Source organism: Vicugna pacos, chromosome 30 (assembly GCF_048564905.1).
Source record: "Vicugna pacos chromosome 30, VicPac4, whole genome shotgun sequence".
Taxonomy (NCBI): Eukaryota; Metazoa; Chordata; class Mammalia; order Artiodactyla; family Camelidae; genus Vicugna; species Vicugna pacos.
In genome coordinates this window covers 10,364,838-10,378,701 of record NC_133016.1, presented here as the reverse complement: position 1 = coordinate 10,378,701, position 13,864 = coordinate 10,364,838, and the positions used below count along the sequence as shown (strand labels likewise).

Sequence of the window (13,864 nt, the reverse complement as noted above, 5' to 3'; positions counted from 1 at the left end):
CAGGGGTCATTAATGCTTCCAACAGGAAAGAAGAGAAAGCAGTTCTCATCTCAGATGAATAAAGGGTAAAAAAAAAAAATTCAAGAATGGCAAAAAAAAAATATCCTTTCACACTGGGAGAATAAAGGGGCATTCACCGGAGCCTGTGGGGTGAGGACACAAGGACACGTCAAACCCATCCTGATTATCATGTTTAGGAAACAAACGTTCCTTGCGCCTTCATTTCAGGTAGCCCACAGCTGCAGACTTTTTTCACCTTTATCTCTCCAGAAGACAAAGAAACTTACAATTAAAGTTTTGAAACGCAAGGCTATTTCTTCATTTTCCCTTGAGCCATATGTTTTCTTTTCTAGGAAGAGAGATAATAAACGCATTGTGGAGAAAGGAAGAAAGAGAGATGAGCAAAAATCAATAGCCCTTTGATAGGCTCCTGTCTGAATAAGTACACTACTCTTTTTTTCTTAAAAAAAGAAAGCTTATCTGGAATCAAGGTGGTCAGGAAAAAAAACGCTGATGGGGCCATAAAAAGCAACTTTCAAGACAGATCATGAAGTTGATTGTTACGTTTGCTAAATCAAAATGGTGGATATGCCAAGACTTCCTATAGCCACAATTACTTTACATTTTTAAGGTTTTTTTTTAATCAAAACTGATTTAAGTCAGGTTTTTTCTTTCTGTGTATAATACCTATTTTTTAAAAATATGGCAACGTGGTTAAGATCATAAATTTTGGGTTTTATCACAATTAAAAATAAAAATTAAAAAATCTTAGAGCAAATGTATTTCCTGCCTGGTGATAAAAATACCACGATGTGCTTATTATTCAAAACGTTATGGGGTAACAGCAATGTCTCATAAGAACCTAAAGTCAGTAGCACACAGTCTGGGAGCTGCAGGCTCACATTCACTCGCTCTCTGGGTAAATTATGTCATCGGTCGTGTGCGGTTGGTTGGTTTATACACCAGCCTCCCCTTGCTTCGCCTCGTTACAAAGGCCTTCCTGCAGTTCCTGGGCAAGGCGGGCACGCTCCCTCCCCCAGCATTTTTATGCTTTTTTACGTCCACCTGGAACACTTGTCCTCCTGACGCCTGCTACTAGCTTGCCTCTTTCCCTCTGCTCGAAAGTCTCCCATCACCTTGCTTATCGTGCTTTGTTTTATTTTTTTCATCACGGTCATTACAACCAGATTCCATTACGTGTTTTTTTTAAATTGTCACTCTTCTCCCATGGACTATAAGCAATTCTTCTCTCTAGGGTCCTTCTACTGTAGCCACAAAACCTAAAATTGTCTGTGGCACATAAGATGTGTTCAATTAACATTTGAGGAGCAAATGAATGGGTATTTAATTTAAAAAAAATTTTTTTTGTAGGGGAGGTAATTAGGTTTTTTAGAGGAGGTACTGGGGATTGAACCCAGGACCTTGTGCATGCAGAGCATGTGCTCTACCACTTGAACTATACTCTCCCCAGCAAATGCATATTTAATTTGTCCCACTTGTAGGTTGTAAACTCACTGAGCATATCTTACTTAAGTGTTAAACTTCCTAGATGATTTTGTAGAGAACCATGCACTGATGCTATTTAGGTTGGGAAAGTTTTTCTAAAATAGGAAAATCAAAGATTTCTTTCAAGATGGTGAAAGGGTCCTACAGCCTTCTGGTACATTTCTGTCCTCTCTAGTGAGTCAGTGCTATTGACAGCTAAACTAAGTCCTGTGAACAGGACCAGGCAAAATTAAATTACCCCACAAAAATGGGCAAAGGACTTGAATAGACATTTTTCCAAAGAAGATATACAGGTGGCCAACAGACACATAAAAAGATGTTCAGCACTATGAGTCATCAGAGAAATGCAAATCAAAACCACACAGAGAGACCACTTCACCCACATTAGGATCGATATTATGAAAAAAAAAAGAGGGGGGATAACAGGTGTTGTCAAGGATGTGGAGAAATTGGGACCCTCGTGCATTCCTGGTGGGAATGTATTAAAATAGAGCAGCACCTATGGAAGATAGTTTGGTGATTCTTCAAAAAGCTGAATATAGAATGACCATGTGACTCAGGTACAGACTCCAAAGAACTGAAAACAAGGATTCAAGTAGCTATTTGTGTGTCAGTGTTTACTGCGGCACTATTCACAGTAGGGTGGAAACAACCCAGATGTCCACTGACAGATGAATGGATAAACAAAATGTGACAAGTTCATACCATGGAATATTATTCTGCCATAAAAGGGAGTGAAGTTCTGACACATGCTACAATGTGGATGAACCTTGAAGACCGTGCTGAGTGAAATAAGCCACACAGATAAGTACTGTGTGATTCCACTTACTCAGGGTACCTAGAATAGTCAAATTCACAGAGACAGAAAAGAGAATAGAGGTCACCAGCGGCTGGAGAAGATGGAGAGTTATCAGTTAACTCCAGGGTTCCCAGGAGTGGAGGGGACAATGGGGAGTTACTCTGTAGTGGTTAAAAGCATTTCTTTTGGGGATGATGAAAGTGTTCTGGAAATAGATAGTGGTGATGGTTACAGGACATGGTGAGTCTAATTAATGTGACTGAATTGTACACTAAAAAAAATGGCTTAAATGGCAAATTTTGTTTTTTATATATATTAATTTTGCCCCAGTAAAAATGGTTTTTAAGTAAAGTACTCCAAAGTTTTTAAAGAATGGGCGATCAAAGGATGGGCGTAAAAAAGAGCCAAATTCAGTGTTTAGCGATGGAGGCAGCCCTTTCTCACCTTCCTGAAATGGACCACTTTCTTTGCTCCTCCTGCAGATCCAGACTCACTGCTTTGTTTGTTCATGCCAGCTCTTTACAAGGTTATTCCTTCCCTGAGACACTGGTCATTCCTGCCATAAGACACAGTTCATTGTCAAAGGAGTTTGCACTTTCTTAGTGGCCCTTCTTATTCTACCACTCTTTGCAGCTGCCTGGTTGCCTCTTCCTCTGGGCCCCGAAGCAGCCCCTACCCCGTCCCAGCGTCAGAGCACCCCCAGGGTCTCCCCACCTGGGCTGGCCCCACCCCAGGCCTCCCACTGCACCCCCTCCCATGCCTCACTTCTCCCGCTCTGCCTCTGCCTCTCGCCCTGGCCTCCCTCCCGGCCCTGTGCACCTCCCTCTGTGATTCCTTCCCCTGACTCCCGGGTGGAGTTCCCTCTCTGTCCCTGTCCAGGACCAGTGAGGGTTGAATCCAGGGATGTGGTGGAGGTTGGATTTTTCCAGGGCACCTGCTCTTGCATTCTTGAGTGGGTCTCTTGTTAGTCTTCTCTCCTCTCTATCTGCCTGTGTTGTCCGGCGCTGGACGCTTTGAGAGGGTAGGGATGGGCTCATTTCTTTGTCCCACACCAGGCCAATCCCTTGCATAAGTATGTGAGCTCAGGGAAGACGGCTTTGAAGGTGTGATGATAGCAGAGCTTTTTAAGAGACTGGTGCTTTTGATTATTAAACCCTTGACTAGGCCAAAATTTCTCTTATAAAATTTCACATGGTCATAATCATGTGAAAAGTCATTTTACACGGTGAAGGCAAATGATTCAGGCAGAGGAATGACTGGCCTTACCTTACTATCTGCACCGTGAGTAAATCAAGTCGCAGCCCCCTTATGGGGGGTGGTCAGGATGAGGGGAAGGGGGTCGATTCATACTAGTGATTTTCAGTGAGACCAGCGGGCATTGACCAGCTGTGATGAATGCCTTCAAGGTGGAGTTTTGAGTACTCTTTATCACTGGAAACACATTCATAAAATGCATTTTTGGAGTGTCCCAAATCCCTCAGTAGCAGGTCAGTTATAATCTTTGTGACAATCATAATTTCCTTCACGTTCTTCTCTTAACAAACTAGACACATCTTTTCACATGGTACCAATCAGAGAACAGAGTGTCACTTTGAGCAGCAGAATTTTCTTTTTCAAGAGCTGTATATAAAATTTATTTCTGTAAAGTAAACTGCAGTATTTTAAACACTCAGGGAGTTTTCTGTTGAAACCCTCTGATTCTCTGTACCCTCTTCTGTTATGGCTTTGACCACGTACCTGGCTGGTATGACTTGGGGGTCTTTGCATTTTTAGCGTGTTCCACCATTCAGTGTCTCCCAGGGAGCTCAGGGTGATCTGTTCAGGTGCCCAGAAGAGCCCCCAGAGCTGTCCTTTTATTCTCGGGCTCTAATTGATAACATACTATCTTCATAGGCACTTGTGTAATGTTGTTCTGAAATGAGAAGCTTTGGTTTGTGCAAAAGAGAAATCACTCTGAGGTTGTCTCTGTAAATCTATAAGCTTGAAATTCTGCCTGTCTAGTTTATTTAAAATGAAAATGTCTAGAAGGGCACTTGGTCATAACTTGGCTCAGTGTGAATTTAGAGAGATCACCGACAGAATCTAGTGGCTACTTTATCAGCAGAGGCTTTGCGTCAAGGCTCTCCCCGCCCCCATCCTGGCTTACATCACTGACTGAAGGGAGGCGACAGTCTTTTTCCCTCCACCCCCTCAGGGAACGATCTGATAAAAGTAATTGATGCTCACCAGCCTACTCAGGTGCGCACAGTAGCAGCCTCTCTACCAACGCCAGCCAGGTGTGCGCCTCTCAGCTGAGTGACGGACACGATGACTGTCCCACTTTGTTCTCCCAGCAACCTCCTGGAAAGGTCCTTCGCCTCAGAGTGAGGAGGCAGAGCCTTCAATTTTACTGAGTGTTGACACTTGCCGATGCTACATCATTTACATGAATTATCCCATCTCATCCTCACTGCAGTGGGATGGGCACAATTATTAGCTCCATTTTACAGGTGAGGAGACTAAGGCTTCCAATTGGCTCTTCCCCCATGTCTTCAGATTGTAAAAGTGTAGACAATTTTGTTGAAGAAATGTCAGGCATTCTTCTGTCCAGGCCAGGCTGGAAGCTCAGTCCTGAGAGCTGCCCCGGGTAGAAGAGTCCTGCCCTGAGGCCCCCCCCGGCCCTAACCAGCCAGTGGAGCCACCTGGCCAGGTGGCCTCCTCCCGCCTCCCATATTTTTCTCTAGGCCCCACCCGCCTCTTCTCCACTAAATCCCTACGTCTGGCGTGTTGAGCTTGACTTCAGTTAGTATTTGATTTTTCTGTTTTCTGCAGAAACCTGTCTTATCCGATTTTTTAGCTATAAATTACTGTGACATCCGCTTCCAGTTCTGAACTTGGAACTGAGAAGCATCACAGTGGGATGCTTTCCTTCCTGTAACAGACATGTGACCATGGCCATGGCGGAGAACAGAAAGCTAGGTCGAATAGAGAAGGGAGCTCCTGGAGGAAAGGACCTAAGAAAAGGGGCCAAATTGAGCAGGTCCCCCAGAGCATCTCAGTTTAAAGAGTCTGCATTTTGACTCACTAACTGAAACATTTTCAGGGGAGAAACTTAGACCTTGTCTCTGGCCTGACTTCCCAGCCAGCAGAGAAAAAAGACATTCAAAGAAGTGGACAAGAGGGACAGCGTTTGCTTGCAGGCTCCTCTGATCTATGACTGCGATTTTTTATTTATGTGTTGTTTATTTGTTTGTAGAAAACAAAGGCTTCAACAAGGAGCAATTTCCTGGCGTGACACCGGCAGAGTGAAGCCGCTCCCTTGGTGTCCTGGGGAACACAGGTCTCCAGGAATTGGTTTCTAGTCTCTTCTGGGTTGGAGCACTTCCAATCGTGACTTTGTTTAAAGGATTTTTTTTCAAGGGTAGCAGGACTCTTAAGTGAGGTGTTATTTTCATGTTCAATAGTTTCTCTCTCAAGAAAAACCACATCTTTCAGTTCCACTGTAACATTCAGAAGTTTGATATCATCTTTACTTAATTAACAGCCAAATTCTCAAATATGGTCATGGATGATACTTTATAAAATAAAACCTATGGAAAATCCCTCATTTGTTCTTCTGGGCTGGGTTCTTTTCCTCTTGATTTGACAGGAGAGACCAAGCTTCTTTCTGTTTTATTATCTGTCAGCATGAATTTTCAGTAGAGCAGGAAAGTAATTTTAGTATTTATAATGACTTTCACTACAATAGGGTTGACTGACAGCACAAAAAATAAACGTTTAAGTCAGACTTCCCTACAGGCTTCCGAATACGGAGCCTTTAGTCTGTGTAGCTCCGCCAGCAGAAATGTTTTGTTTCTTCAGCTTGGGGTTTTTCAGGATTAGACCTAATAACATGGTACTGCATCAGGAAATCAATCCATGGAATTTTATGAAGAGTTTGCTTTTATAAAAGCTTTATAAAATAAAAATTTGATTTACAATTTATTATCTTCCCCCTGCTTTGCAAAACCTTGCACAGACTGTGGACTTGCTTATTCCAAAAGAGTTTGTCAGCCGTTAAAATTAAATACCAGCCTGTATGCCCTGAAACAAGTATATACACAATAGAAAACACGCAAGAAAGTGAGGCAACAGATGGCAGATAAGTCAGCTGTATTGTCTTGCCATTTTAAGTCCTTTTTTAAGGCTTTCCAAGGAATTCATATGGCAGGGGGTGGGAGGGAGATGTAAAGGGTATTTGCTATAAACAGACTCCATTGTTTCTTAAAAATTCAGGGCAAGTCTGTTAGGAAACAGAAGTTAGTCCATGTAAACTCTGTGAGCCAAACATTATTTTTGTAGTTTATCGATTAAGAACTATAGTAGGACCCTGTCAGTACCTGGGCTGGTTTTTTATAAGACTTCTAAGTACCATAAATCAAATTGTTCCCCAAAACACAAGTGCTGCGACAGACCTGATCCCTGCTGGCCTCCGAGGCAGCTCTTCTACAGATTAGACCCTGAAGGGGTCACAGATGAGTACTCTGCCTCCAGGAGGATGTGCCCCTAAATGGTCCTGTTGGTTACCTGTGGGGAGAGGTGGCCGGGAGACAGTGGGATGGATCCTTCCCCAACAGCCTCTTGCACCTTTTGAATTTTGTATTATGTGACTGTATTCTTTATTCAGTAAATCGACATTTTAAAAGTGGTTTTACTTTATTTGCTTAATGGAAACAACGATGGTTCAAAAGCTCTATTGTTTTAGAAAGAAACAGATCAATCCTGAAGGCAAACTAGGAAACAAAAAATGTAGATAACTAAAAGTTTGTACATCTCAACTCACTTACCGAAGGCCTTCTGTTGCTATATCTAGGGCTAAGAGAGGAGGCTGTAGGTGGTTGCCAGAATTACCCCATTAACTGAAAATCTGCAGCCTTATGCTAAATTCCCTCCTTCCCTGGGAGGTTACTTCTGAAACACTTAAGCAGGAACATGTTTTTGTCAAATTACTGCCTAACTAGGATTGCCCCCAATAATAAGAGCTTCCACTGCACAACTACTGGGAACTTGGTCTTGGGGAATGGCGTCAGGCCCAAATTCTAGAAGTAGGGGGCCAGAGGACCAGGAGGGGTTTGGGTGGCCTAGGGGCGCTCCCAGCTGCTGGTGAGATGGTAGACTGCAGAACAGAATCTGTAGGGAAAAGGAGGGGTCCGACTGGGAGGGGCTGAAGGGTTCATTCACACCGAAAACATGCCATCCTGTGGATGTTCTTGGCAGGCATCCAGCCATCATAGAGATCTATCTAGCTCAGCCTAACTGGAAGCTGAGCCCAAGAAGGTGGGACTCAGGGACTTGGGATCTAGTAGGCAGGCAGGCAGAGCCAGTCTGACCTGCAGCATCAAGGGACAATTACCCAGGGGATCAGCGAAAATGAGCAGCCAGGGTGTCCAAGATCTGGATTTCCTAATAGTTATGAACACAGAGACTGCTGTGCAAAGGGCAAATCACAGGGAGCAGTTCCTGGACTTGGAGCTCAGGATCAGAGTGAGACCAGCACAGGGCGAGCTTCACATGCTGTGTGAGGTCTGGGAAGCTGCAGATCCTCTAGGAAGAGGGTTCACCCTAGAGCTCCAAGTGGAGGAAAAAACACAGAGCTTCTTGGGAGCAGAGAGCCAGGACAAGAGAGGAAAAACAACAAAGACACATCTTGCTTTCTCCTGAAGGTGTGAGCATCGTAAAGAGAGTTTTTCAGATTATTTTTATTTACTCTCAAACCATATTTCCTTAACTATACCTGTGTATGTATGTTACCTTTTTTTTTATGGTGGGGTGAGATAATTACGTTTATTTATTTATCTATTTTTTGATGGGGGTACCGGGATTAAACCCTGCACCTCGTGCATGCTAAGCACATACTCTGCCACTGAGCTATACCCACCCTCCCATGTTACCTTTTAAGTTGTATATTTATTGCCATTTTGAAGGTTTGATGGTATATTGCAGAGTATATGATATAACTCAAGAACCAAGTAGGGTTCAGTTTAAGCTGTACCTTAAATTAGATTAATACCATTATTTCCTGCCTCACCGAAGCAGATTTTCCCAGTAGCAGATTTGCTGCTACTCCTTAAAAGATCTGTAATCCTATAGCTCTGTCACGTAGACATCTCAGTTTTGGGGAAATGAAAATGTTCTGAGATTAGACATCAGTGGTGGTTGCACAACTTTGTGAATATACTAAAAACCACTAAATGGTGCCCTTAGAGAGGGTGAATTTTATGGTATGTGAGTTATATCTCGATTTAAAAAAAAAGAAGACATGTCCAAGTGTAAAGTCACAGTGAGCTTAGGAGAAAGAAATGAATTCTAAGGAATAATCTGTGAAAATCTGTTTTAGTGCAAGGACATCTGGTCACCTCTGGAATCTGTGACTTCCTCAGTTTTGCCAGGAGGTGTTAAGCCCCTGGGTTAGATGGTGGATGGATTGAAGGAATCACAGCCATGCTCCTAAACGTGTAAACAAATTGTCCACACATTCAGGTAGATGATGCTCACCAGGTACCAGAGTTTGGAGCAGCCTGACGGTGCTGCTAAGCTGCTGCCTCAGGGGAGCCCTTTTACCAAATTCCCCTAAAAAGAACCCGTGTGTGTGACACCGCCAAGGTCTGTGCTTATCTTAGAGAGACGCTTGCAGCTTTCTTATAGGTCAGAAGCACTCGATAATCTTTAACATCTGAAATACAGCCCAAGCACGCATTCCTCTTGTTTGCCTTTGTCATCAGCGTTGCAGGAGCAGTCACGTATCAACTGACTGCATTCAGCTGCACCATTTTGCGTCCCTACGTCTTTCTTCCACGTGCACACATCACTGCGCCAGACACAGAGAAACTGTCATGATGCCTATAAAAACAGAGAAAAAGAGACCAGAAAAGAGAGGAGGAAGTGATTTCTGTTACATCATTCTTCTTAATATCCACTAGGCTTACAGTGTGGTCCTTAAACCCTATCACGTGGTGAATGTACTGACATCAATCTGCGTTATCTGGGGTCCAGGGAGAGTGTTAGCCGGGCGTAGGAAGCAAGTCCAAATACAACCTTCCTGGCACACCTGGCTCCAGAAACACATTTGAAATTCTCATCGACCTCAGAGTAACTGTCCCTGTCCCCATCCCTCCTGAAAGCCAGGGGGTGGTTGGAGCAACCCACCTGCTCTGCTTAGCTGACCTGGGGTTTTCTGGCTGTGATGTTTTCTGTATAAAACTTTCTTCCATAACTGAGATATTTTGAGGATGCATGGCTTCTTCCAAGCCACGTTATTGCTACACCTTCCATCCGAGCTCTTTAGCATGCAGGCGAAGCCCACCGATTGCTTTGTCCATGATTGGTACGGCCTCCCACAACTCTGCTGATGGTCTCCATTGCCACTTCCACCCCACCCCATGTGTCACTTCAGACCTCAGTGTCACTACCATTTGAACATTTCACTCTACCAAAGAAGCCTTCTCTGCCCTGCCTCTACTTCCACCTTTTTCCTCATCAGGCCGATTTCTTTTTAACCAGTGAGACTACTCTTGTCATATCCCTTAGGACACCTCCCCTGGCCATCAGCTGAGGTCAGGGTCCCCCTGCCTGCCTGAATGGTAGCCCACACCCCGGTGTGTGGAAGCCCCTTGAGGACAAGGTTGTAACTTTGCATCCCCGGGACCCAGCAGGAACTTGACCCTTGGTGTGCATGATGTGAAGTCTGTTCAGCTCAGCCCAACTCTTCCATTTCACCATTCAGTTTCTAACACAACCGCCTGTCAACAGGAGTTTGTGTTGTTTTTCTGACACTGAGAAAGCTGATACGGAAAAGAGCTCTCCTGCAGCAAACTGATAAGAATCTCTGATTGATTGTAGGGGATCTAGCTTTTTGTTTTGTTTTGTTTTGCTTAGATGAGCAGATTTGGACATTAATGTTGGTATTAGAATCATATAGAAAGGAGACAGAGTTTCAAAAAGCTGAAGCAGCCTGCCTGCTTGGGATCCCTCAGCCGGCAGGTGGGCAGGATTCCTGGCTCCAAGCCCACACGCTTCCTATGACCCCATTTTTTGCTGTCCCATTTTTAAAATTCTCTGCATGTTTAAAATTTTTTTTCATTAATTATTTTTTATATTGTAGTATAGTCAATTTACAATGTTGTGTTAATTTCTGGTATACAGCATAGTGATTCATTTATACGTATATATTCCTTTTCATATTCTTTTTCATTATAGGCCATTAAAAGGTGTTGAATATAATTTCCTGTGCTATACACTAGGACCTTGTTTTTATTTTATATATAGTAGTTAGTATCTGCAAACCCTGAACTCCCAATTTATCCCTCCCCACCTGTTTAAAAATTTAAAAGGTAAGCAGTATTAAACATCCTTTCAAAATCAGAGATAGCTTGTAAGACCACATTTGACCTGGTATAATATACGTATTAAGGGGCCCCACTCTGTCTTTCAACAGTTTTATGACCAACATTGACTGAACACATTATCCACCATGAGATGACACAGCAGTGGGACAGATTCTGTATGTGGCTTATGTCAAGCAATTTTCAGCCTTCTGTGTACCGTTTGTAAATTTCCCTTTACCCATCCTATTACCTATGAGCATAACCGACATATTTTAAAATGCTTAAAAGCGTTTGATTCCAGTGTCAGCTGATTTTGCCCATTGTTGGGAGAAACAGGCTACAGTAGGAAAGTGACATTTTGGCTGGGGGGTGGGGGTGATATTATGCAGAGCAGTTTCAGGACTGTTTATAGTGGTTTCTTACTCTTTTCAGAAATGTGAGTCAGTAATTCTCTTTCTGTTTTCTCCAGAAAGAAGCTGTGCCTAATCTCTACCTGACGTGCATTTTCTCTTTAGGCAACTTTCCAGATCACTCCCCCGTGTGCCAGTGAGAGGCATTACGAGCATCTTGGACGATGCTGCAGCAAATGTGAACCGGGTTTGTACTTCTAAACCTCCTTTCATTGTCCTTCCAAGGTGGGTGGGGCTTTTTTTTTTTTTCCTAATCTGAGGAATGATTTCTGTCCTGTTAGATGAAAAAAGAAATTGGTTAGGCTTTTTATCTATGTCACTCTGAACACAAAAACCTTTCTCTCAAAAGATGAAATCATTTAAAAATCAAAAGCAGTTTCAGAAACTGGTACTTGAATTAAGTAGCTGCTGGAAGATGAATTAAATACCTGTTTTCCAGAACGCTATTTGAGAAGGCAAGATGGTTTTTAAACACCTCTTCTGGCAGTTTGTGATTCAAACTTTCAAAATAGGAAATGCCACTCTTATTTGAAAGTATTCTTTTCACAGAAATTTTTGGGGACAAGTATACTGGAATTGTTGCTGCTAAAAATTGTCTAAACCCTGTTATAACTTCCCCCCACACCTGCTCAGGTGTGGAAGGTGGACTGGTCACCATGTCCCAGAGTTTTCTGCCAGAACATGGCCAAGTATTTCTATGGCCTCAGGAAAGCCTCAGGTCCACAGGGTCCTCACTCAGCATTCTGGGGAGGGCAGAGTAGCTTTGAGTCAAAGGTGTTTACCTTATAACAAGATCCTTTAGCTATTTCAGCTACAAATGCTTCTTGGATGTGCAGAACAAAGATCCATGTGTATGTGTGTGTGTGTGTGTGTGTGTGTGTGTGTGTGTCAAACAAAGTTAACTGTGAGCCCACAGTGTACGTAAAACAAAAGTAGTTCACTATCCAGATTGACAGTAGAGAGGATTTGAAGACGGGAGGGGAGGGGTGAGATGAAGTTCCTCTTGCTTAGCTCCCAGGGAGCCCCTCAAGTCCTGCCGGCACCAGTTTGAAAACCATTGTTCTTTTCCTTAGTCAGCAGAGGTTTTGGGCTGGAAAGGGTGATCTTTTACTTAGAAAAATGAAAAGGCCGCCGTGACCACAGCCACAGCACACCCAGGAGAGGTTATCTGAATCAGCAGGTAGGCCTGAGAAGCCGTCACTGTGACTTGTGGCCACACTTCACGTGTCGTTCCGGCTGTGGGGAATGTCCTGGGATCGTGATCAAGGAAAGGGTTCAACAGACTGGTGCATTTTTGTGGACTTCTTGGTTTTGGGGGGAGAGTGTATTTTTGATTGGTGCATTTTTTCCCTTTCTGCTTTAAGGAAAATACATGTCTTCCAAATGCACCGCTACCTCTGGGAGCGTCTGTCTGCCCTGTGGCCCAGATGAATACCTGGACACCTGGAATGAGGAAGATAAATGCTTGCTACACAAAGTGTGTGATACAGGTGAGTCAGCCATGCATCAGCGGGAAGTGTGGATAAAGGACAGTTTCAGATACAGCAGTGCTGTCTCTTTGGAGGCCCATAGGAAGGCATGTGGACCACAGACCCCCATAAGGATATGCTTCAGACCCCAGAAGCATTGTGTTAAAATTCTTCATGTGGGACTGCTCTCCTGGAATATTTTCGTGTTTAGTCCTGGAACATGTCTTACGGTTGACAAAAGGTTTCCACGTGTGTTGTGTTACTTAATCCTCACAAAATCCTTATGAGGGAGCCCTGATCATCCCATGGTAAAGGTGAGGAAATGGAGACGAAGAGGGGGTGAATGATTTCTGCAAGGTTACAAGTGAGAAGCGGGACTCCAAACCAGATCTGAGTCTCCAGTCCTTTTCTTAAACCATCCATGTCTTACTGATGCTACAGTTTGATCGCCTTATCAGACTGCTACAGGATTTTTTGCCTCAAATGTTTTTTTAATTATAGCTTATTTGTTTAGAACAGGGTCAAAATGTGTCTCTTAAGTTTCAACCTAGAAGCTCCTTTCCCACTCTTTCCCATTCAGTTAGTCTGTTGAGGAAGCTGGGTTGTGAGTCCTGTGGGGTTTCCACAGTCTGAACTTTGCTGGTTGCAGTCCCTTGGTCACACTGAGTGTGCTGTTCTGTCTCCTATATTTCCTGTAAAGAGGTTGTTAGATCAAGAAGGCTGATCAGAATCTGGTTTGGGTTTTTCTGCTTTGTTTTTGGCAAAACTCCTTCGTAAGTAGGCATAATGTGGTTATGTCAGGGCTCACAAAGTAGCTGCCTCTCTCCCTTTTGGTGACATTAGCCGCTGTTGATGATCATGGCCTAGATCCATTTTCACTAGGGGCTGCAGTGGGGGGGAGGGTATGGCTCAGTGCTAGAGCACATGCTTAGCATGCACAAGGTCCCGAGTTCAATCCCCAGTATCTCTATTGAAATAAATAAGTTAACCTAATTACCACCCCCCCAAAAAACAAAACAAAACATGGGAATTAGGGGCTGCAGAAAGGTCAAACTCCATCATCCCTTCTTCATTTATTGGCTGGGATGCTTTATAAAGGGAAACTTCCCTCATCCACTGTTTGTTACTCTGAAGTACAGTATTTACAGGAAAGACAGAATGAATGCTTGGAACTTGATTTGCCACTTTTTAAAGTAATGACTTGACCACCAAGTTTTCTCCAAAGGATTTGTATGAATATTATGAACTCATGCATTTAGACATATTTGAAGTGTTTTAATCCATGGAAGTTACAAGTTTTACTGGTGCTTAGAGTATCTCCCCTCTCCCAGGTGGCCT

The 13,864-nt window shown here is 43.5% G+C and overlaps 1 protein-coding gene across 5 annotated transcripts in view; it reads left to right on the top strand.

The window, feature by feature from the left end:
* The window catches only part of TNFRSF11A (TNF receptor superfamily member 11a), a 50,440-nt gene that overhangs the window by 11,673 nt on the left and 24,903 nt on the right, over positions 1-13,864 (top strand). For 4 of the 5 annotated variants that reach the window (XM_072952210.1, XM_072952209.1, XM_072952208.1 and 1 more), the window contains exons 2-3: positions 11,163-11,244; positions 12,422-12,547. In XM_072952210.1, coding sequence (XP_072808311.1) covers positions 12,430-12,547 — 118 coding nt within the window. In that variant the 5' untranslated portion in view covers positions 11,163-11,244; positions 12,422-12,429. The other variant, XM_072952211.1, reaches the window with a different exon arrangement.